The following is a 23,433-nucleotide window of genomic DNA, read 5'->3' on the forward strand; positions in this document are numbered from 1 at the left end:
ATTGCTCTTAAAAATGTCAAGGTGTATGTGATATGCACGGTAATTCTCAGTTGACCAGAATATTCTGAACCCAAGCACCTGCTTAACACCGGTAACTTGTGAACAAGCTACCTTTCGCCCGGTCCTGGCCTCTGCAGAACCACGTGTTGGTTCGGCATTACAACCTTGTGCTCTTCCAATTTCTTTCTGGGCCACGACCACTTGCCTGGCTCCGTGGGGCACGTCTATGTCACCAGGCACGGAAACTCCTGATGTGCCACCAAGCGTCCAGATGCAGAGGAATAACGAACGACAGTGGGGTCATCACCAAATGAGCGCATTTACCGCCCCCGCCCGGGGTTTGCGGGCTCGGCGTGCTCACGCCGGGGTTAACTAGCGGCTCGCAGGGCCGGCGATTAAGGGCCCCTCGGTCTCACCTGGTCTTGGAGAAGTTTCCAGCGCTCACGTGTGGTGGCTCACGTGGCGTGGAAACCTCGTGAAAGCCGCTCATGGCAAGACCATATAAGACCCCCGGGGGGGGGGGGGGGGAATAAGGAAAGAAAAGAAAGCGCGCAGCTCACTTGTCCCCAGCTCCAATTAGGAAGAAAATAGCGGCTTTACGAGCAACTGAAACGACCGGAGAACTTTCTTTTAAGATTTTTAAGGAAGCCAGGCTGCTACGCCCTGTAAGCTGTGCTGTCCCGGGCGTGAAAAGCAGCTGGGGAGAAGCGCCTGTCCTTCCGACTCCTCCTTCCCGAATCCTGCCGAGAGCAGCCCGGGGTGGCGGGAAAGCAGGGTGTACGCGCTGGAGAGCGAAAGGCGACCAGAGGCCTGTCCTGGCCTTCAGAAGTGACCTGACGCCAGGAAGGAAGCTTATTAACCCTTAGGCTCCCCCCCTCCTTGTCCCCGGGGTGCGAGCCGGCTCCTCCTCCCGGTCGAGCTGGCCTAGGGCAAGATGCGCACAGCCGCCGGCTCGCGCGCCCTGCCCGTCCCTCCCAGCCCAGGAAGAGGGCGAAAGGGGAGGGCGCTGCCCAAAGCCGAGCCTGGCGAGTCCGTGGATCCCGAGTGGACATCCTAGGCGAGACGGCTGAGCCCCCGCGACCCCCGCGCCGACCGAGCACCGCAGGCGACCCGTCTCCCTGTTCCTCCGCCGCCTCTGCACCCACCCCCCGCTCCAGGACACCCCCCAGCCCCGTGCCTCGCGCAGGTGGCGCAGACGCCCTTGCCCTCCGGCGCCCCCTGCCGGGGAGAGGGAAGGCAGCGGCCGCCGAGAAGCCGAGCACAGGCGGGGAAAGAGCTCCAGCGCCGGGAAGAAGCCGGGAGCTTCCCTGATGGTGCCGCCGCCTCCGAGTCGGGGAGGAGCGGTGAGGAGGCAGCTGGGTAGGAGCCTGGGTCCGCTGCTGCTGCTCCTGGCGCTGGGACACACGTGGAGCTACCGAGAGGAGCCCGAGGACGGTGACAGGTAAGCGCTGCCAGCCCCGGCTGGCTGCGCGCCCGGTTCGTGGGGTGGGGGCAGTATCCCGGCCCCTGCAGGCGCCCGCACGCCCCCCAACGCCCCGGCTCCGCTGGCACGGGCTGGGGGCTCAACTACCCTGGGCGGCATTAAACTCCGCGCCCTGCCCGGGCTCCCCGTCAGTGGGTCTGGGGCTCCCTGGTACGGTTCCTCCGGGGCTGGGTTCGCGCCGGCGGACCCCAGCCCAGGCCCCGAGGCCGCTCGGCGTCCGCGCTCGGGGACCAGCGCCTGCTCGGCGCGCCGGGACGCAGCGCCGTGCCACCCTCGCGCGCCCTGCCCTTCGCTCTCCGCGGACGGTCAGCGAAGCGGCTGCTCTGTCTTCCTAGAGAGATCTGCTCAGAAAACAAGATCGCCACGACGAAATACCCGTGTCTGAAGCCTACGGGGGAGCTCACCACGTGTTTTAAGTAAGTCTCCGGGCTCTGCCGAGTCCGCCGCCGCGCTCCCGGGCTGGTTGGGAACGCGGCTCCGCAGAGGAGGGGTTTGGAGACGCGCTTGGTGACTGGGGGCTACGGTTGCGCTGGGATGTGCTTGGGGAGTCCTTTAGTGCAAACCTCTTGGTGTGGTTTTTGGGCCAGAGCAATGACGGGCAATCAAGTGTGCACCTAGACTTTGCACCCTGGGACCCTGAGGCGTTTACCGCTTCCTGGAATACTTCGCGTGGTGGAGAGGAAGAGGCTGAAAGCTGCTAAGTGGATTGGATTGTGGGTGCAAACTGCGCTGTGGCAAAGACGGATGGCCGCGTTTGCGTTTTGTTTCAAAAACACAGTTGACAAGTAAATACTTGGTTCTTGACTGTCCTTTGACCTTCTCCCGGGATGGAGTGTAACACTCTAACGGCCTCCGGGGGCAAAAGGATGGAAGAGGTTTGCGGGCTGTGGACGTGGGTGTGTTGGGGTGGGGTGGGGTGGGGGGGAATGTTGAGCTTGTTGAGCCATAAGGAGAGTACTTGAAAGTGCAGTCCACAGATCACCTGGGTGCTTGTTAAAATTACCCCTGACTAGGGCTAGGGAATCTATGTAGATTGGAAAATGTTTCCTAGGTGGTTCTCATTCTCAAAAATTACTGTTCCCTGCTTGCAGCCTTTTGGAGGTGAGGGTTGATTTTTCACCGTTGAGTGCTTGGCTTCTGGTCCACTGCTTTGAATGGGAGGCATAGATCCATAAACACGAATTGCTTTTTAAAGGTACGGTGCAAGGTACTGGGAATCACACTCCCGCCAGACTGTTTCAGCCAGTCCTACGCTTTGGGGTGCCAGGATAAATATTGGGTAGTACAAGGTAATGCAGCAATCCCCAGAAGTGAATTTGGAGAAAAGTTTTATTCTTCATAATGTAACCGATGAATCAATCACCATGCTTTTGGAGCCGCTGAGATCTTAGTTCACATGCTCAAAGTTTCAGATAGAAGTGGTTTCAGGGCTGGTGAGTTTGTGGTCCGCAAACCAGTAATCAGTTACGTTGCATACTGTGCTTTAAAATCTTGTCGGCAGTGGAATGACCCCCATCCTTTAAGTGAGGCAATACTCCCTGGGCTTGGGAAGCATTGTCTTATCCAGGACATGGGTGGTCAACACCGATCAAATGTGCTGAGGCCTGGGTGGGGAGATGGGGGGGGAGGAGTATGTTCAGTTTACAGGCAAAGACTTGAAGAGGTTAACCGGGTAAGCAAGGTGATCCATGCTGGTGGGATGACCCGAGGGTACTGGCGCCAGGATTGCTTGCCTGGTGCTAGCCCCGTGTGTCCTCCGCATGACCACAGTATTAGGACATGGTGTTTTCCTATCATTCTAGTACTAAAGCCTCTAACAGGGAAAGTGTCCCTGAGATGGTTTACTCATTTGTTCAGTCCCTGAAGGTCAGGCTGCATATAAATCAGTGGTACTTGCAGAATGCATGTCCAATTTTCAGAAACCACTGGTGCCTGATTAGTGTTCTAAGTTGACTGTTACACTGTTATTCCTCTTCCCTGGTTTTTTTTTTTTTTTTTACACTAAGACTCCCCAAGAGACACTATCAATGTCTGTGTTCTCAACAGCTATCCAAGAGAACAGCTTATGAGAACTAACAAGGCTATTTTACATCACAGAAAAGTAAGGAATTTTGTTTTGGGGAATGAGTGGAGTGGGAGAAGGGGGTTTTCAGCTGGGGAAAATGAGTAGTGGTCCCTGTGAATATTTTCTGGTTTTGTTACTTTGTTTTATGGATAATCCAGAGTTCTGTGTATACTGTTATACTGTTCCCGTAACTCCGTAAATTCCTGAAGACAGTTGATTGGCAGTTACTGAGCCCCTGTTTGCTTTTGAACCCCAAGAATGGGGGGACTTGTGCTTGGTTTGTGGACTTATTGTCTCGGCTCCTAGGGGCTCTTGCTCCAGGTGGGATCTGGAAACCAGCAGTATCCTCTAGGAGCTTGTTAGTGTCCAGGCCCATCCCAAACCTCCCAGATCAGAGCCTGTGTTAATGCAACGTGCATTAAAGGCTAAGCACTTACATAGAAACCACTGTCCTCAATCTGGTCACTGTGCAAACCCATTTAAATTCAAGAGGCGCAGAGGCTTCTACAGGTGCACGAGTAGTTACTCCTACCGCATCAACCAAAAACTAAAAACCAGCCTTCCAGGAGACCAGACTCCTCAACTCTTGGATGATCCTTAATCTTAAGTACAGTAGCTGAGCTGCTTGGGGAATACTGATAGATGGCCCTGATTTTACCCCTGGTCCTTTGAACAGTTTTTAGCACAAGTGAGAACTACAGAAGTCCTTCTGAACTTGTTAAATTTTTTTATGGGACTTAAAGTTTACTCCCACCATGTTCATGGTAGTGTTAATCTGATCTGTTATTCCTAAAAGCTATAGAGACCTAAATGGTACGGAGAAGGAAAGCTGGGTTCAGAATCTTTGTTCTGGACCCCCCCCCCACCTTTGTACACTTGTTTCCCAGGGTTTCACCCAAGCACCTTTCCACGTTTGCCTTCTGTATATGAAATGACAGCCTGAGGACTTTGTACTCAGCACCATTCTATGCACTTTACATACATTATCTCTAATCCTCAAAGCCACTCTTGCTTTTGTATTTCAGTTTTACAGGGGAAGAACTGAAACTCCGGGATTAAGTAAACTTGGTCAGGGTCACAAAGTTAATACACGTGAGAGCCAAGATTCAAACCCAGGTTTGTCTGACTTCAAAGTCTGGGTCCAGGCCCTTTCATCATCCCGGAGGTGCCTACAGAGGAGGTAGAACGTTCAAGATCCTGGGGTCTAAGGAAGACCATAAATTCAGATGGCAGTAAATTCAAAAGACCGTTTGATGGAAAACTCCAACACTCACCATGACCAGTGGTTTTTCAGTTAACCACTATCCTGGAGATCTGTCCTTAAATAACTTATATTCTCCTGTCATATACAATATTGGTTCATATGTGTATAGCTTTCCTTCCTTGGAGGATTTCTTAATCACAGGGCTGTCTCTTGAGACTCTCTACCCCAGTGTGCATTGGGCCAAGTGCCCAAAGTTTAACAAACACTTGAGTTCATGCCAGTGACAGCCTACCCAGCTTGGAGTACGTACTGCTCAGTGTTATCTGATGCAGGGTGTACTCCTTTATTAAAGATTTCACTGTTGGGGTGTGATTTATCTAAGACTCTTAGAGCCAAACTAAGCATATAAATTTATCAGGGTGCTAGCCTCTTGTGGCTGTTTTTCCCCACAAGTTTACCCCCCCACCCCCCGACCATGTAGTTTTGAACAAGAGGTTCATGTTTACCTTTCATTTATTGGGTCTATCATAAAACCTGTTAAAGGCTTTTTAAAAATGAATACATTGTGTAGGGAATGTCCAGAAAATCCAATTTTTTGAGTGAAGCAGTATCTAAAACAAACTTTCCTGACCCGGTAAGGATTTACTGAGCATCTATTAGCTTAAAATAGCCTTACAAAATGCCTATAGAATAAGTTACTGTCTGTCCTGCTTAGAGACCTGATTTTTAGACTAAGGCCTTTGAAACGAACCAATACACAATGGTAGATGATCCAGTTCAAAGTCATGTAGTTCATACTGTATCAATGATGGAAATGAGCTTAGAAGCAGCTAGGAATGGCTTTCTGGGCAAGAGAAAATACGTTCTTTATCGCTGTTAGGTGTTTAAATTGCATTGGCTGTAGCTCCATTTTGTGGTGGTTGGACTGCCACGGCCCCTAGCTTCCCCTCGGCAGTGTTTGTCCCTCTGCAGCTCATTAGGTACTGCTCTTAGGACCCTGTTCCCGCGGGATATAATGACCTAGGGGTGCCAAAACCCCCACTTTTCCATAATATGTATTGCCAAATCCTGTTAAAATGTCAAAGGTAATGTGATATTTCTGCAAGTGGGTTTGCGTGGGATTTGGAGAAGTCCCTTAGAGCAGCCCTACCAGCTTGAGAGCCCTGCACTCTAGCTGAGGCCACATTGGAGGGGAGACTGGAGAATGTGCTATCTGGTGGGTCACACTTCCTACAGAGGGCTCGGAGGTCAAAACCTGAGCAGTAATAGGAACTGTGCCAGTTGGAATCCCAGCTTGACTAGATTGTTCTGTGACTTTGGTTTCTTTACCTTAGTGGTCTCTAAAATCCTACTAGTGGTGAAGTTACAGGGTTACGGTGAAGGATTAAATGAGCTGATATAGGAAGTGCTGGATGAACAGTACCACTCATACTCACTGTCGAATCCCCCCCACGTTTGGCACGTTGGGTGCATATAGTAGGTGCTCACTGGACACTGAGTTTTGGACAGTATGGTAGAAATTTTTGGAAAAGCAAACTCCACATCCAGAAATGGTGTTTATACACCACTGTACACTAGTTTTTAGATACTTTTTCAAATGTAGGAGAGCCCAAAACTGCAGTGCCTCGGGGGTGGGGGTGGGGAATCACAAAGCGTATCTTTGTTTCTTGCTTGCTGACCACGTAAAGCGCCCTACTCGTGTGCCCATAAGAGCAGGAAGAAGGCATAGATACCCCACTTTAAAGGATCTTAGAGGCTTGCCCCTTGCCTGAAGGCACGAAGGACATTCTGGGCAGAGACAAGGCTAGGAAGCAGACCCTCTGGTCCTCAGCCCACTGCCGACAAAGCTCAGGACCGGCACGGGGTGGGTGGGTAGGGGGGCGTGCTGTGGGTAATCGTTGGCTCAGGGCACGCTGCCCCCTTTCAGAAAGCACATCTTCATGATCCTCTGCTAAAGAGGAGCTGGTATGAAAAGAGCAGGAAACAGGTGGTTTGGGCAGGAACTGTCTAAATCACAGGCAGCCTCGGTTTCCCTGGGTTAGACCCTCTGTCACTGGATGGTCAGCCCGCTGGGTGGGGGGTGGACCAACTGTCCCCTGGTTCGTGACCATACCTCTGAGGCTAGCCTCAGGCCTGGACGGTATTCCACATGTCAAATGACCGAGTGAATATTACAAGTGAATGAACTCCACTTTCAATTTACTAGCCTTTCTAGAACTGCGGTCGCTGGCCTATCCAAGTAGGCCTCCTTTTCTGAGAGAGGCTCTTTTGGAACCCAGACTCCCTGGGCTACTGTGAGGTGCTATGGTTGTCTTCCTCGGCGCTTGGCTGGACCTGCTTGAGCTGCTAATGTGTTACAGGTGCGGATTCTCGGGCAGCTCCAGCTAATGCCCTGACCTTGCTACTTTACCTAACACCTGAAGAGGACGCCGGGGTTCCTGCCTGTGTTAATTGCCCTGTAGACCCTGGCTTTGAAGTGGGGGTTGCAGTTTTAAAGGGGATCCCGCTCGCTCCCACGTTTATCTTCAGCTGAACAGGTGGTGGAGGAGGGCAGGGACGTGGGAGGGCTTGGCCAAGGCGGGTTCCGTATCACTTTTCACTCTTCTCAGAGAAACGGCACCAAGTGATAGGAAAGGACAACCAAATTCACCACAAAGGGCTGCACTTTCCCCGGAGTGCCCTCCGAGACGGGTCCAGTGGCTTCACTCATTGTCCCTGAAGTCATGGATGCCTGACTTTCCGATATTAACTTCACCTTTTCTAAGTGAAGCTGCGTGGGTGCACCCGGAAAAAGCAAATGCACTCTTTTATTCTAGAATACCCTATCTTCTCCGGAGAAAGTTTGCATTTCAATCAGTAGTTCACGTGTCAGTGAGCTCAGCTTCTCCAAACCTACCACCCCCTGCTCAGCGGGACCTTTCCCGCCTTTGTGAGTGAGACAGTCCACCTGCGTTGGGAGCCCTGCTGAATAGCCAGAGAACAGAGGTCTCCGCTCCATCTCTCTTGCTTTTCTCTGGGGGTGAAAACCACTATACCATCAGCTTCTCAGGCTAGGTTCTTTTCCATGAAGCCATTTATGAGTTTTAAAGTTTTAGCAACAACTTTGGTTCACTTATTCAGCAAATACTTGAGTTACCAGGTGCCAAGCACAGTTCTAGGAACTTAGAATACATCGGTGGGAAATGCAGAAAAACTCCTGCCTCTGCCCTCCTAGAACTTAGATTTTTAATTCGACTTATCTTTTAGTAAGGGAATTTTGAGTCAAAGCTGTCTTTTGGGACATATTTAAGAGTTCTTTTGGCACACATCTGATTAAGGTCCCATTTTGGAGGCTAAGAGCTTGAAATTTCCTATGGACCAGCTGTCTCCTTTCAGCAAAAGAAACCCACCAAGCAGGGACACAGGAGTCCAGGGGTGGTGGTAACCAAAGTTTTGTTCTACAGAGGTGTTGGTGGAAAATTAGTGCGTGCCCCAAGTCTCTTTCAAGAATTATTGGAATGTGAAAGTAGTACAAAGGGAATTCTCTGGCCGTTTGCCCTGTGAGGTGGATGGCAGCCTCAGAACTGGCCCATTAGGAACACCCAGTTCACTTCTTACTCCACGCTCCTGTTTTCCAACAGTAACTTTAAGCAGACTGTTCTAAGGCCTGCCCCTCCACATTCCTCCCTTCTCCTAATCCCTTATGGATCATTGTAGTTGTAGCTGAACCTTCTGGACGGTTTCCATCCTGAGACCTGGGTGGGGGGATGGGGTGGTGGTATGAGGTCTACATATTTAATCCCCTTTGAGCAAAGCAGCACATCTTTCCAGCTTCAAGTCAAAAGCCTGCGTGAGAGGTTGGATGCATGAATATGCTGCCTTGTTTGGTGTGGCGGAATGTGAACTAGACCATCTTTTCATACTTCCGGATTTCAGAAACGTGGACCACATCTGTGTTCAGCCTTTATCTCTGTTCTCAACCTTTCTTTCTTGGCTACACCTGGGGGGTGTTCTGTGTTTGCCCCACTGGGGTGAAGCCCTCCAGCCTCCATCTGGGAACAGCGGGGGCAGCTCTCAGCCCAGCAGCTGCTGGTTGAGAACGGGTGGGAGGCCAGGAGAGCCCTCTGCTCTAGGATCTGGTCTGGGAGTTTGGTACAGAGCAGGAATTGGTGTAGTAGGGCCCATGGCCTGTTTTTATACAACTTATGATCTAAGAATGCTTTTCATATCTTTAAAGGGTTGTTAGAGACCTCATTTGGCCCCCGAAGCCTCAGATCTTTAACATCTGGCCGTTTATAGGATGTTTGCTGACTTCCAGAAAGCCATCTCTTCTCCCCTCCCCCCCCCAAAGTAGGCTCCATGCCCAGCGTGGGGCTGGAACTCACAACCCTGAGATCAAGACCTGAGCTGAGATCAAGAGTCAGACACTTAACCAACGGAGCTACTCTCTAGTGAGCCATCTTAACACAAAGACTAAGAGTGGGATTCTCTGTACGTAACCTTGTCCACAGATATAAGTTCTCAGGTCACTTGGGATGTATTTAGCTTCATCTTTAGATCCTTGCCTTCATGTTGCCTTATTGTATTTGGACCTCCTGGCCTGAGCATCTTTGTGACTTGGTTTCCTGATCTCGGGGAATCAGTTTTTGAGCTGGAATTTCTGCCTCCCCCCCGGTCATCCCCAAATGGTACTATAAATGGACATAATTTGTCAGTGTTCTTAAGCTGACTATTTGCAAGTAGTTGAGGACTAACTTCTTTTTTTTTTTTTTTCATGTTCCCAAGACCGGGCCTTCATGTTTGGGTTGAGTACTCTGGATTGCCTTGGCTGATCTTACCCTTCCCCACCCCTAATTCCATACTTTAATTCCTGACTTGCATATTGATCATCCCGTGCTTTGACTCAGAGCTGCCTCTCCCTGAGTTTGTTTTGAATTTCTATAGTGGAGAACTTCACATCCAAAAATCAAATGAGGGCACAAGAAATATTTTGAGGGGACAGAAGCAAAATCTAATGGCATTTTGGAGAGAAGAAAGGAAAACGTTGGAACACACCGCCTGACCTATTAGAAATGCTCTGGGGCATGGTAAAGAAAAAGGTATAAAAACTTGATAAGGAGCAGAGAGCATCCTATGGAGGTGAAGTTGGGTAGAGAAAAAGTTCATATTAAACTCGTGGGAGCTTCTGACCTTGGTAACAGCTGTTTTTCTACGGATTCAACCAAATTTAAAAGGCCGTCTAAGCTTAGAAAGGTTGATAGCTCTACAAACGCAATTTTCTAACCTCTCCTGTGTGCCCAGCACTACCACCTTGGAGGTCAGGCTGTCTAAAAGCCAGCACGGACATGGCGCCATGACTTTTCCTCCAGCTCTTCTCTTGCTTTTGCTCTCACTCGGCATTGCTCTTGGTAACGTGTCCATGTGGTGTTTTGGAATTTTTCTATAGCGAAATTGCTCGTGATTTTTATGGTGGAAAAATTGCATGGCGGAGCTGAGGTTACCTTCCTAGGAACCCACCAAGACCACAAAGACTGTTCCTTGGAAGCAAGGTTGTTCCAAAAACGCTGGAATGTAGTTCTGGCCGTACCTGAAAGGTTAGAAGAACCTAGAATGCAACATCAGTGAGATTTTTATCTCTGAGAAAACTTGATTTTTTTTTGCAAATTCTGTGAAAATTGAATTTAATACTAATTTACATATGTAAGAGATAACTCATGCCCATTCTGGCCTAGCTGGGTGGACATAGGGAAAGCAATTTTATGCCAGAACCTGGGACTTACGTGGAGGTCACCTAACCAGGCACCAGTTTCTATCTGGAACACGGAAGAGAAAGAGGAGGGGGAGTGAGTCTTGAATACCAAAAACCGAGATCACAACAAAAAGCGGGGTGGCTACTTTCCTTGTGGGTAAGTCTTCATGCAAGTTCTCAGTCAAGGTCTCAGCAGGTGTGTGGCAGAGCCAGGGTACAAAAGTAGACACACAGGTACGCCTGGGTGGCTGTTGGTTAAGCGTCTGATTCTTGGTTTCAGGTTTAAGTCATGATCTCAGGGTCATGGGATCAAACCCCAAGTCGGGCTCTGCACTCAGCTCGGAGTCTGCTTGGGATTCTTCCTCTCCCTCTGCCCCCCCCCCCGCATTACTTATTCTCTAAAACTTTAAAAAAACACAAACCAAGCCCCCAGTGTTGGTTTGCTAGGACTGCTTGAACAACATAGTCTCGGGTGGCTTAAACTATTTTCTCACAGTTCCCGGAGGCCAGAAGTCTGAGGTGAAGGTGTTGGGAGGGTTGACCCCTTCCAATGGGTCTCCTGGGCTTGCAGACTGTGGTCTCCTCCCTGTGTCTCCCCCCGGTCTTCCCTCTCTATCTGTGTCTGGCCCTCTCTTGTGAGGGCAGTACTATTGGATTCAGGCCCATCCTCATGACCTCATTTTAACTCCGTGACCTCTTCAGGGCTCCTGTCTCTACATACAGTCACATTCTGAGGTACTGGGGTTAGGACTTCAATTTCGGGAGGTCACCGTTTGGCCCATATCCTCCCCTCCGATAAAACCCAGCACACACTGGGCCACGTGAAGGGAATGTTTTCTAGACACCGTACTTTCCGTGGGTATCCCTGTCCACCAGGGTGATCCTGAGGGAGCCAATGAAACTAAAGTAACTTTAGCAATGCCACTGAAGAAGGGAGAGGGTTAAACCACCTAAAGTAGTGTAAACCGTGATATAGTCCATGATCATGTCTGTGGAGCTTCTGTAGGATGTGCTATGGAGGCCGTGATCTGTTCTAGCCCTTATGTTGAGATATCCGTTAGGGATGCTGAGCCCCACTCCAGATCTTTCAAAGCAGAATCTGGTATTTCCTGCGCACCACTGTGTCATTCCAGTGTTTGCTTGCTCTCACGTGGCTCCTCTTTGTTTGCTGTGTAGAACCATAGGCAGTGATTCATAGCCTGGACTGCACATCGGAATCACCTAGTGAGGTTTTTTTTTGTAATTTAACATCTGTACTACTAGTTTCAGGGGTAGAATTCAGTGATTCATCAGTTGCATATAACACCCAGTGCCCTCCTTAATGCCCATCACCCAGTTACCCCATCTCCCACCCCCTCCCCTCCAGCAACCCTGTTTGTTTCCTAGAGTTGAGTCTCTTATCGTTTGCCTCCCTCTCGGTTTTCATCTCTTTCGTTTCCTTCCCCTGTGTTGATCTGTTTTGTTTCTTAATTCCACATAGTGAAATCCGATCATACTAGTTTTTCTCTTATTTCACTTAGCATAATGCCCTTCAGTTCCATCCACATCGTTGCAAATGGTAAGAGTTCATTCTTTTTGATGGTTGAGTAATAGTCCATTGTATATATGTACCCCCTCTTTATCCATTCCTCTGTTGATGGACATCTGGGCTTTTTCCACATTTTGGCTGTTGTGGACATTACTGCTATAAACATTGGGGTGCATGTGCCCCTCTAGGGAATGTTTAAAAAACAAACCCAGTTATAGCAGAAACTGCAGAGGTGGGCACCCAGTACCAGGAATTTTTTAAAGCTCCGTGCATAACTTGCAGCCAAGGCTGAAAACTTGGAGCAAAGGGCAAAAGGGGGTGAGCAGTCTGGCATTTTGCCTAGGGGACAAGTGGTTGCTTGCTTCTGTGATTGCTAAGCGTGGGTCCTCATGCCTCTCAACAGGGAAACTTCTAGCTAAAGTTTGTGTCGGTGAACCATCTGTCAGCCTGGTGTCTCCATCCCTTGTCTGGTAGGTCTTAGTGTTTCTCTTGGCATCTCCTTTCCTTCTGTGGGGTGGTTCGTGGGCGATCGGGAGTGATGGTGTGGGTGGAGGTGGGTCAGGATGGGTAGACTGGCCCTCATGAGCTCTGTGTTTCCCAAGCTGAGCAGTTTGAAGTCCCATGTGCAAATTCCATCGCTTTTCATTTCCTATTGCAGGCTCTCAGCTTGGTGTCTGGAGCTACTTAGTGACTTTTGGTGCATTTTTTTTTTTCAAAAATATTTTGCTTTGTTGCCACACTGCATGAACCTTCTCCCAAGATATAAACATGGCTCAGCGTATTATAAATGAAAGCTTTTCAGTTTCAAGCTGTGTTTTTCTTTCCTTGCAAGCATCAAATGCAAACATACTGTTTTTTTCCACGTAGTGGGATAGGCAATCTGTGTGCTAGCAGAGAGTCTCTTCCCATTCCAGTTTTAGTTCTCAGGTTTCTCCTCTGATAACTGAAAGAACATCTCAACCCCCTAGCAAACGCGGAGCTTTTTATAGGTTTGTAATTAACTTTAACATGAGATAATACTCTAGCGTGCTCGCGTGGTTATCACCTGAGCCCTGTATTTTCTGTATGGCCTTAAACCAGGCAATCCCCGAATGTATCCATATGGAATGCATAGGTATATACATGGGCTTCTTTTTGGAATAACAGCAATTATATTGGTTACATCCTAGAAATAGAAGTTATTATAAACTGAGGGAGGAAAGGCAATTGCATTTCATGGATGGATGTGCTCCTGAGGCTCTTTAAAGAGGGATTTCTTTGAATGGGAGGCTGATAAGACGAAGTGGTTCACAAGTGACCTCTGCATTTGAAATACGCTTCCAGAGTTTGACACCATAATGTGTGGCACCCTATTAGAGAGGATGTAACAGGAACGGACACTTAAAATCTCAAGTGAAGGCACGAAAGGATCCTAATAAGTGACTCAGCGCTTGCCACCCCACCGTCTTCAGGTCTTTTTCCCAGAGACCCCTAGTGTTTGGGAACCACATCTTCAGGTGTTGCAGCACAGATGAAAATTATTTGTGGAGGGCACATTGAGGTCAGAAACACAAGCTGCTCAAGGCTGGAGATGCCTAGCCCCGGGGGGGCTCTGGCAGCCCGGCTGCTACCTGCTGTCCTAGGGCAGGGGCGGCAGTCTTCGCACACCTGGAGGCCCGGGGGGGGGGGGGGGGGGGGGGGGGGGGCATGTGTGCATCTCTCGTGTCGACTACCCCCCCCAACCCTGTAGCTCTTAGCATTGAGCTCTATGCAAGCTGCCCCACCAAGTCCTGCCTCTCCGGCGACTCCTTTCTTGGCTGTTTATAAAAACCTCTTTTCCCCTGTCCATCCTTTAAAATGACTGGTATTCTCCTAGGATGTCTACTTACCCATTGGCTTACATACAGCTCGACTGTTGTGTTGTCCTGACACATTGGTGTGCGCTTGTGCACGTATCTTTGATGTGATGTATGCAGTCCTGTGCACCTGGGACCACATTTAACACGCTGCGCCCCGAAGATGGGAGGGTTTCATCCACACTTCTGAGGATGTTACGAAAGGAAATTGCCATAACGATGAGGGAACGATGCTGCTGTTCTTTTAGAGAAGTCTGGAAAGGGAAATCATGCTTTGAAGTTCCTGCAAGGAAGGGGGCACAAAAAAAGGAAATCGTCCTTTTAATGATCACAACACTCGTTCTTTGCGCATTTACACCCTAGCGATGCAGGACTTCGAACTGGGATGCTCTGTGATTCCCCTCTAGACTAACGGCTGCCAAGCGACTAGAGTGTGGTTTTCTTGCTCTTTTCTGTGCCTGTGGAACAGAATATTTGTAGTTGCTATGTACAGAAATGGGTTTGTTCTGCAGTTGCTTTTTTCACATAATAGGTAAGGAACACTTATCACAAAGGGTACTGATCCATTTTAACAGCACAGCATTTCATTGTACAGATACTCCTTAATTCATCTCTTCACTGGAGAGCACGCCTTCTAAGGCAGCAGATGCTAAGGGGTCCTTCCTGATGCTTTGACGGGTTCAGGTTTTAAACTGAAGATGCAAATTTCAAATAGATCAAGGTTTACCTAAATGAATCAGAAAAAACCATAATCTAGTGCCACCAGATTGCAGTTTGGTCTGGAACAGCAAGACCTGTACGATCTGCCACTGCCCTCCTAGAACATACGGGTGCTGGTCCCCATGACCCTCTGGTGCTCCCTGATCCTGGACTGCAGGAGGTTGGGGCTTTGATTGCGTGCTTTCTAGGTCTGGCAATGTGTGACTGATCACTCGTTCACAGAGAGCAGAACAAACGGAAACGGGCTTAGTTTTCAGCCCAGGGGATTTGCTTGACATAAAAAACATCTTAACTGAAGATACCGTGGGGGGTGTTCTGGATAATTCTCTAATCAGTCTTAAAAATGGGAGAGCCACCTTTGCGCTGTGGAGTGAATCTCTTGAATGCCTTGGGTAGTTTTTCTTACCCCGTTATTAAAGAGTAGAGTGTCTTTTTACTCCCCAGGTACGTATACTCTTGAAAGCGAGCTCCTCTTTGCTGCAAGCACGGGCTGTGTGAGCTCGGGAGCCCATCTTATCTGTGCAAGTGTTAAGGCCTCGCCTTCCCATCACACCCCAAGCCACCGGCCGGCTCCTGTCTGCTGGCCTTCAAGACCTGCCGTTCCACAGACTAAGCTAAGGAGGGGGAAGTATGTGTTTCCTCATGTAGGGAAGAGCTGTACTTCCATGGTGACCTCGAGAAAGGAGAGATTGTTCCATTTGGAGGAGACTCATGCTAATAAAGTGGGAAGGAATGATGACCTCAGATGAGAAGGCTTTCTCATAAAATTTCCTTCACCTCTTTTATCCTAATATACTGGGCTTAATCCTTGTCTTACATTTATAAAAACTTTAATTGCAAATTTACATTTTACTGTGTATCCTTTTGAGTTTATTTATCTAAGGGCCCTTGTGAAGACTTCGAGTGCTAATTGGCCTGCTGGAGCCCTGCATTGCCAGGGTCCTCGTTTTGCTGCCCTGGTTCTGGTTCCATATTTGGCTCTGTTTAGAGCTGCCAAGAGAGGGAGGGACGTGGTGAAACAGGGATAAACCAAGAACTTCGTTTTCAGCCAAATTACCCACATAAGAGGATCAGGCATCTCTTGAATTACCAGATAATTATTTTTCTCCCTTATGTATTTTTAAAATTTTATTTAATAGTGTAATATTTGTTTCAGAGGTAGGTCAGTGATTCATCAGTTGCATAGAACACCCAGTGCTCATCACATCATGTGCCCTCCTTTATGCCTATCACCCAGTTACCACCTGCGTGCCCCGCCCCCAGCCGACCTACCCTCCAGCAACCCTTAGTTTGTTTCCTACAGTTAAGAGTGTCTTATGGTTTATCTCCCTCTCTGATTTCATCTTATTTATCCCTCCCTCCCCCTACGATCCTCCCATTTTCTTAAATTCCACATATGAGTGAAATCCTATAACTCTTTCTTGGATTGACTTATTTCGCTTAGCGTAATACCCTCTAGTTCCATCCATGTCATTGCAAATGGCAAGATTTCATTTTTTTGATGGCTGCATAATATTCAATTGTGTATATATACCACATTTTTAGACATTCATCTGTCGATGGACATCTGGTCTCTTTGCATAGTTTGGCTATTGTGGACATTGCCACTATAAACATTGGGGTGTAGGTGCCCCTTCAGATCACTATGCTTGTATCATTTGGGTAAATACCTGGAGCAGATAATTCCCTTTTAATATCCTTTTCCATGGTTAGGTGGTCCTGCTTTAACAAGATGGCAGGCCACTAGAGTTTTGAGTTGACAGTTTCCTCATTAGCTTGAAGCTTGATTCTGTTCATCTCTTCTTGTATTCTACCTTGCTTGGTCTGCATCTCAACCCGGGTTGCCTCTGAGAGCACTTTCAACAGGCTGAGGGTATAATGGGATGGCCTTAAACTGCAGCCTTGGCTTTTCGGTATACTTGCATCACAAACACAAAGAGGAAGAAGTACAAACTACCCCCCCCCTTTTTTTTTTTTGAAAGCAAAAAGCTGACCATGTTTTCCCTCTGGGTACATTTTTTAAATTATGAAAACATGAAATCTATGGTGGGAAAATCGAGTCCCCAAAGGCTCACTACCAACATCCGTGATTATCAATATTTTCCACCATTTGCTCTATTCCCTTTTTTCTTTGCTAGAGTATTAAAGATTTTGTCAGAGCACAAACAGGGGAGTGGCAGGCAGAGGGAGAAGCAGGCTCTCCGCTGAGCAGGGACCCTGACGAGGAGCTGGATTTCAGGACCCCAGGATCATGACCTGAGCTGAAGGCAGACACTTAGCCACCCAGGCGTCCCTGCTAGTGTTTTTTTTTTTTTTTTAAGATTTTATTTGACAGACACACAGTGCAAGAACACAAGCAGGGGGAGTGGGAGAGAGGGAGAAGCAGGCTTCCCGCGGAGCAGGGAGCCCGATGCGGGGCTCGATCCCAGGACCCTGGGATCACGACCTGAGCCAAAGGCAGACGCTAAACAACTGAGCCACCCAGGCGCCCCTCTGCTAGAGGGTTTTAAAGCAAATCCCAGACGTGTCCTTTTACCGTTACACATTTCAATATTCATCTCAAAGAAATGCAGTCTTCAGTACAAAAATGTCATCACACAAAACCCAATATGCATGTTTTTAACCATTTTTTCTCCCAAATAAAATGGAGGTTTGAGTTCTCATGAATGAAATCATGGATGAGTGGTACTTCCATCATCACTAATGTGTGATCTCCTATTTTCACAGGTATGCCTAATTCAGAGAATGTTTCTAGGGGGGAAGTTCAGTACTGTACGTCGATGCCCATGTGGAGCAGAGCAGAACTCTGTATGAGACCATGGACCAGGGACAGTTACTTGCTTACATTTCACAAGAATAAGCTCGTTTTTCCTCAAAGGCATTTCTATGGGTTTGACCCCCCCAGGATAACACCATACCATGAATGGAGTGTGTTCTTAGCAGATGAAAGTATAGTTTCAAAAAGAATGCTAATATCTCATTTAGTTTTGTACCTGTTTTACTTACATTTATATTTAGGGTCTTTTTTTAAAAAATTAGTGGGGGCGCCTGGGTGGCTCAGTCATTAAGCGTCTGCCTTCGGCTCAGGTCATGATCCTAGGGTCCTGGGATTGAGCCCTGCATTGGGCTCCCCGCTCTGCGGGAAGCCTGCTTCTCCCTCTCCCACTCCCCCTGCTTGTGTTCTCTGTGTCTGTCAAATCTTAAAAAAAAAAAAAAAGTGCACGCACACAGGGGGAGCAGCAGAGGGAGAAGCAGGCTCCCTGCCCAACAGGGAGCCCATATGGGACTTGATCCTAGGACCCTGGGATCATGACCTGAGCCAGAGGCAGACGATTAACAGACTGAGCCACCCAGGCGCTTCTATTTAGGATCTTTTTAAACCAAGTGAACGACTTTCTTTTGACTCTTTCTTGGTAGCAAAATTATATTAACAACGCATTAGCTTCCCTATCAGAAAGCACCGTAGGTGTTCGGAAGTGAAGGTAGCCATAGTTGTTGCCCTGTTTTTAATGTTCTGATGTGCATTTTTCAGTGTGTTACATAGTAAAGTAAAATCAGTGGTATGACTGACTTTTTTAATGTCTTCCCATAGTTTTAAATAGTTTTGAATATTATCTAGAGTCCAGTGACTCCACAGCTGAGAAGACAGGCCCTCATCCCCTCCCAAGCCCTCCTGTCCCACTGCCGCAACCACATTCCGATGTTTAAAACTCGTTTCTTTGATTTTTACATCTTAGCTCTAAATAACTTATAACATTTTCCCCCAATTTTTGGTGTTGTCTCTTGATGAATTCCTTCTGTGGGAGGAGAGAATTCCACTGTCCTGAGCCACCATCCATGTGCTGCCCATCTCTGCCTCCATGTACTTATGGTTTGGGATAGACCAGTTTTCATTGTCTATAAGATGATTGTGGAAATGTTACTGACCTCTGAGCCCAGCTAAGTGCTCAGTGCTTTTCCTTTCTTCCATAGTTTGCCTTTCCTGGAGCTCATAATGTTTTTTTGCCTTTAAAAAAAAATAGAATCATGAATCCAACCTCCCACATCACCCTCATTTGTAATAAGTTCCTCTCAACATAAACTTATTAAGTGTTCTGTCATTTCAAACTTGGAGGAATTCCTTCCAGAATTTGAGGCCTGCCCTGGTCTGAACTGGTTTCTCACTAACCCAGCTGTGGCCTTGGGATCTCCCTTACTAAGGGATCAGCCTGGGAAATCTTTCTGGTGTCAGATTCTGGGTTTCCTGGATCCCCTATTTTCCCCTTTTTCTGATTTACTCTGTTTTGGTGGAGTGTACAGTCTAGTACTTTCCTGGGACAGGGTCTTGGGGAGGGATACATATTTTTTTGAGTTTCAGCAATTCACATATCCAGTGGTCTACATTTAAGATGATACATCCAAATAGATGGTAATTTCTACTCCCCTCCCCCACTCACAGTACAAACCCTCCTCTCACTTGTTCCACTAATACCTGTGTGAGTTGCTTTAGATGGATCCAGAAGCAATTTTGGATCCTCCTTTTCACATATCCTCTGCATCCAATATTTCACCAAATATATCCAAACTTGGGCTCTTTACTGCCACCCACCTGGTCCAGGCCATCCATACCTTTGGTCCAGACTATTGCAACTGTTATCTTTGCTTCTGCACTACCTCTTGGATTTCATTCCCATGCAGCAGAAAGTGAAACCCTGAACCTTAAAAGGGATGATGTCTGACCCAGGGTTAAAAATCCCTCATTGGTTTCCTGTTGCCCTAGAAAAAAATCTATACTCCTTACCCTAGACTGAGAGGCCTTGAGTGATCTGACCTCTGCCTGTCTACCCTCATCCTATGCTCTTTTCTCAGTTCAGCTCTTGTCTCATTTCTTTAAATGGCAGACTCTCTTCCTTGTCTCCAGCTGTTGCCTGTTCAGTTCCCTTTGGAGAAAAGGTCTTCCCCAACTTAAAAACAACACCCCCCCCCCCCCCCCCCACCAAGGTCCAGTCCCAGCTCCCAATCCTTCAGAATTTAGAGTTACCACGGTATATCCCCAGTCCCTTTGGTTCTCCTTATCAGGTCCTTGTTTTTTTCTGTTACATACTTAAACAATCCGTAGTTTATCTTGGGTCTTTTCCTGACGAGATGTAAAGGCAGGGCCACATCTGTCTTATTTCTGAATCCCCTGTGCCTAGCACAATGCCCCACCCATTCTCCACACAGAATGCCTGTTTGGGGAAAGGTGAATGAATACACACTATGCAGTAAGATCATTTTCTGAAACAGAGCCATGTTTACACTCTGGATTTAAATTTGTACTTGGATCTATTCCAGATATGTAAGGCCATTTATAATACGTAAAATATGACAAGATAGCATAAATTAAAAAGACGAAAAAAAAAAGCTGGGACTTAAGAAATGGAGCCAGGCTTGAGGGTAAGAGTGTATACCACAAAGACAGACTTACAATGGGTGGGCCAGTTGGCTCTGGGCTCTCCAGCAGCCCATGAGAAAATGCTACACGAGTCCATATAGTAAAAACCGAACAATGCCCAGGAGAACTACAACTATTAAGACCAAAGAGGGGGGCACCTGGATGGCTCAGGTCATGATCCCAGGGTTCTGGGATCGGGCACCCTGCTCGGCGGGAAGCCTGCTTCTCCCTCTCCCACTCCCCCTGCTTGTGTTCCCTCTCTCGCTGTGTCTCTGTCAAAATCTTAAAGACCAAAGAGAAATTTCGCCCGAGGGTCACTGTAAAAAGAACAGGTTATGTGATGAAATCGTCCCTATAATGGTTGTGGTCAGTTTCACAGGAATGCCTCTTACCATGGCCTTCCAGTATAGATTGTTGCTGTCCTGTCCAGTCTGGCTAAGGCCCATCGATGGGTCCCTATGATGTTGCCCAGGCTACACGTGCAGTATGCCAACAGCTGTCTGTGCTGTGTGCCGATTTTCGCTGCTGCTTTGCTTTCTGCGGCTGCCTGCTTCAGGAGATGACCTATGTGGGTGCCGACAGAGGGGCACATTTCTTGGCTTTTACTATTTGTGACTTCCTTGCTTTGTCCTCCCTAAATGCTTCTGGCTTTTCCTTAATGATGGCATGATTTCTCGTTCTTACTGGCTCCTGTTTAAACATCTTAGAGATCCTGCTTCCTTCCTTCCGGACCTTTCTGTCCTTTCCTTCTCTCCCATCTGTAGGTCCGATATACATTTCCCTTCAAGCAGCATCTTCTAGCTTAAACAGTGCTAGTCTCCAAGACAATATTCTGAGGATGTCATGAACCTGCTCTATCTTTATACTTGAGCATGGTGTCTTCTACTCTGGACGGACCAGTTTTCTCTTTATCTCCTGGATGCGGTGGGGTTTCCAGTGCTAGTATGTGTTCACACAGTCCCTAAGTTTCTAAAGAAGAAAATGGAGATAAAAGGACGTTATTTTCCTTAGCTTGGTAGAAGAGTAGAGTAAGTCTTTTAATGTGGGAGCTGTCCGCTTAGGCTGCTCAGAGCAGAACTGTACCATGAAGAGCAGATGCTTTCATGATTCCATAATCCTGTGTTGGGGGCTGGGGGGCAGGTGAAGTTGCTGTAGATTTTAGTTAATAGGGCTCTGTTTTCTCCATAAATAGCTCAAAGTGAAATCAGCCATTGAACATACCAGTCATTATAAAAGGTAAGCGGAGTTAACAGGTTTTATTGCATCACGGGTAGGCTACGGTAGACTCTTCTCTCGCAGGATCGGTTTAACACCAAAATGCGATATAATGTGACAGATTACAGAACTCCGTTTGCTACCCAGGCTGTAATGACACTTTCCTGACTGGGAACTGGAAGTGTTCATAGCGAAAGTGGTGACACTTGGTTTGCTCAGCTGATTGGCTCTGGGTTCTTTCCTTCAACATTCTTATGATCCAAGTGGTGATTTAACAGGGGGGCTGTATTAACTGTATTTCCATTTTGCGCTTTATGAAAAGCCACAGATGACCGAGATAGGAATGTGTACAAGGAAGTGTGAGTGACAGTCTTGGTGGATATAGTACACGAAAGGCCTTTTGAGCAGAACCTGGATATGATTAAATGCTGGATTTGCTCAGGGAGGTTTAGGTTTTAGAGCCATAAACTATTATTTATTAAAGTCTTGCAGAAAATAACTTTTATTGTAAATCTGAACCTTTGGAGATCCTAAACCCCTTTTCCCTGTGGGAGCGGTCGTTTTTATAACAGAATTGTTGATTATACAAGATTTCTTAAAAGAATGCAAATATTGTGTAACAGAAGAGACTGTTTAATTTTTCTGGACATTGCCAAACACACACTTAACATTAATTTTGGTTGTGTTCAGAAATATTGACCTAACAGTTTTTATTCGTAACTTTACAGATGAGCTAAATTAAGGCTTAGGCCTCTCAAGCAGCTTCCACAAAGTCCTATAGCTTGTAAGGGACAGAGCCATGGTGGAGTAGTGTTTCCAATTTTGATTATTCATTTCTTAATGGCAACAGGATTTTGTTCTCAGTCCTCTTGCTGCATAACAAACCACCTCAGATCTCAGTGACCTGAAACAATGATTTTCTATGGGTTTGCATTTTGGATCTGCTCCAAATGGTGTTGGCTGGGGAGACTCAGCGGGGGCTGGAGGAGCCAAGGTGGCCCCAGTCTTATGTTGGGGGCCTTGGTACCAGCTGCCAGCTGGAATGCCTCTGTTCTCCAAGGGACCTCTCTGCCTGTGCCTTTATCAGGAGCCTAGGTGGGGCTTCCTTTCGTGGAGGTCCAAGCATTCCAACAGCACGGGGATGGAAACTGTCTATGCTGTCTCTTTGAGGGTGAGGTAGCTTTTCAGGCCTAAATTAAGACTGGAAGTAGTGTGGGTCACCGTTGCTGTACACTGGCGTTTTGTGTATTTTTTGTATTAGATTCCAGTATAGTTACTCTATAGTGTTATATTTCAGGTGTACAATATAGTGATTCAACAATTTTATTCATTACTCAGTGCTCATCATCATAAGTGAGCTCTTTGTCCCCTTCACCTGTTTCCCCCATCCCCACCTTCCCTCTGGTAAGCATCAGTTTCTCTGTAGTTAAGTTTCTTTTTTGGTTTCTCATTTGTTTCTTAAATGCCACACATAAAGTGAAATCATATGGTATTTGTGTTTCTCGGACTTATTTTCACTTAGCATTATATTCATTGTCATTGCAAATGGCAAGCTTTCGTTTTTTTTATGGCTAAATGATACTCTATTGTGTGTCTATTATATATATGTGTGTACATATATAATACACTACCTGTTCTTTATCCATTCATCTATTAATGGACACTTGGGCTGCTTCCATAATCGGGCTATTGTAAATAACGCTGCACTAAACACGGGCTTCGGCCAAGAGGCATTGGAGAGGGCGGGAGATGTGCGTGAGCACGTTGAGCAGTGTGCATGGGGGCTGTGCATTTATGCTGGGGAGTCGGGGAGGGAAATGGCGCCTACTAATTCCTTTGTTCCTGGAGGAACCTCCCAACAGCTTGTCCCTCCTGTATGCCTCAGGTGTTTTTTTTTTAATTTTTTGTTATGTTAATCCCCATACATTACATCATTAGTTTTAGATATAGTGTTCCATGATTCATTGTTTGTGCATAACACCCAGTGCTCCATGCAGAACGTGCCCTCCTCAGTACCCATCACCAGGCTAACCCATCCTCCCACCCCCCTCCCCTCTAGAACCCTCAGTTTGTTTTTCAGAGTCCATCGTCTCTCATGGTTCTTCTCCCCCTCCGATTTCCCCCCCTTCATTCTTCCCCTCCTGCTACATTCTTCTTCTTCTTTTTTTCTTTCTTAACATATATTGCATTATTTGTTTCAGAGGTACAGATCTGAGATTCAACAGTCTTGCACAATTCACAG

The 23,433-nt window shown here is 47.4% G+C and overlaps 1 protein-coding gene across 1 annotated transcript in view; it reads left to right on the forward strand.

Annotated features, from left to right (window-relative positions):
• Positions 1 to 1,239: 1,239 nt before the first annotated feature.
• The window catches only part of CCBE1 (collagen and calcium binding EGF domains 1), a 221,451-nt gene continuing 199,257 nt past the window's right edge, over positions 1,240 to 23,433 (forward strand). Inside the window, exons 1-2 of the mRNA XM_032422721.1 lie at positions 1,240 to 1,441; positions 1,819 to 1,899. Of these exons, the coding sequence (XP_032278612.1) occupies positions 1,311 to 1,441; positions 1,819 to 1,899 (212 nt within the window). The 5' untranslated portion in view covers positions 1,240 to 1,310. The remainder of the gene's footprint in view (positions 1,442 to 1,818; positions 1,900 to 23,433) is intronic.

The sequence above is a fragment of the Phoca vitulina genome, unplaced genomic scaffold (genome assembly GCF_004348235.1).
Source record: "Phoca vitulina isolate PV1807 unplaced genomic scaffold, GSC_HSeal_1.0 scaffold27, whole genome shotgun sequence".
Lineage (NCBI taxonomy): Eukaryota > Metazoa > Chordata > Mammalia > Carnivora > Phocidae > Phoca > Phoca vitulina.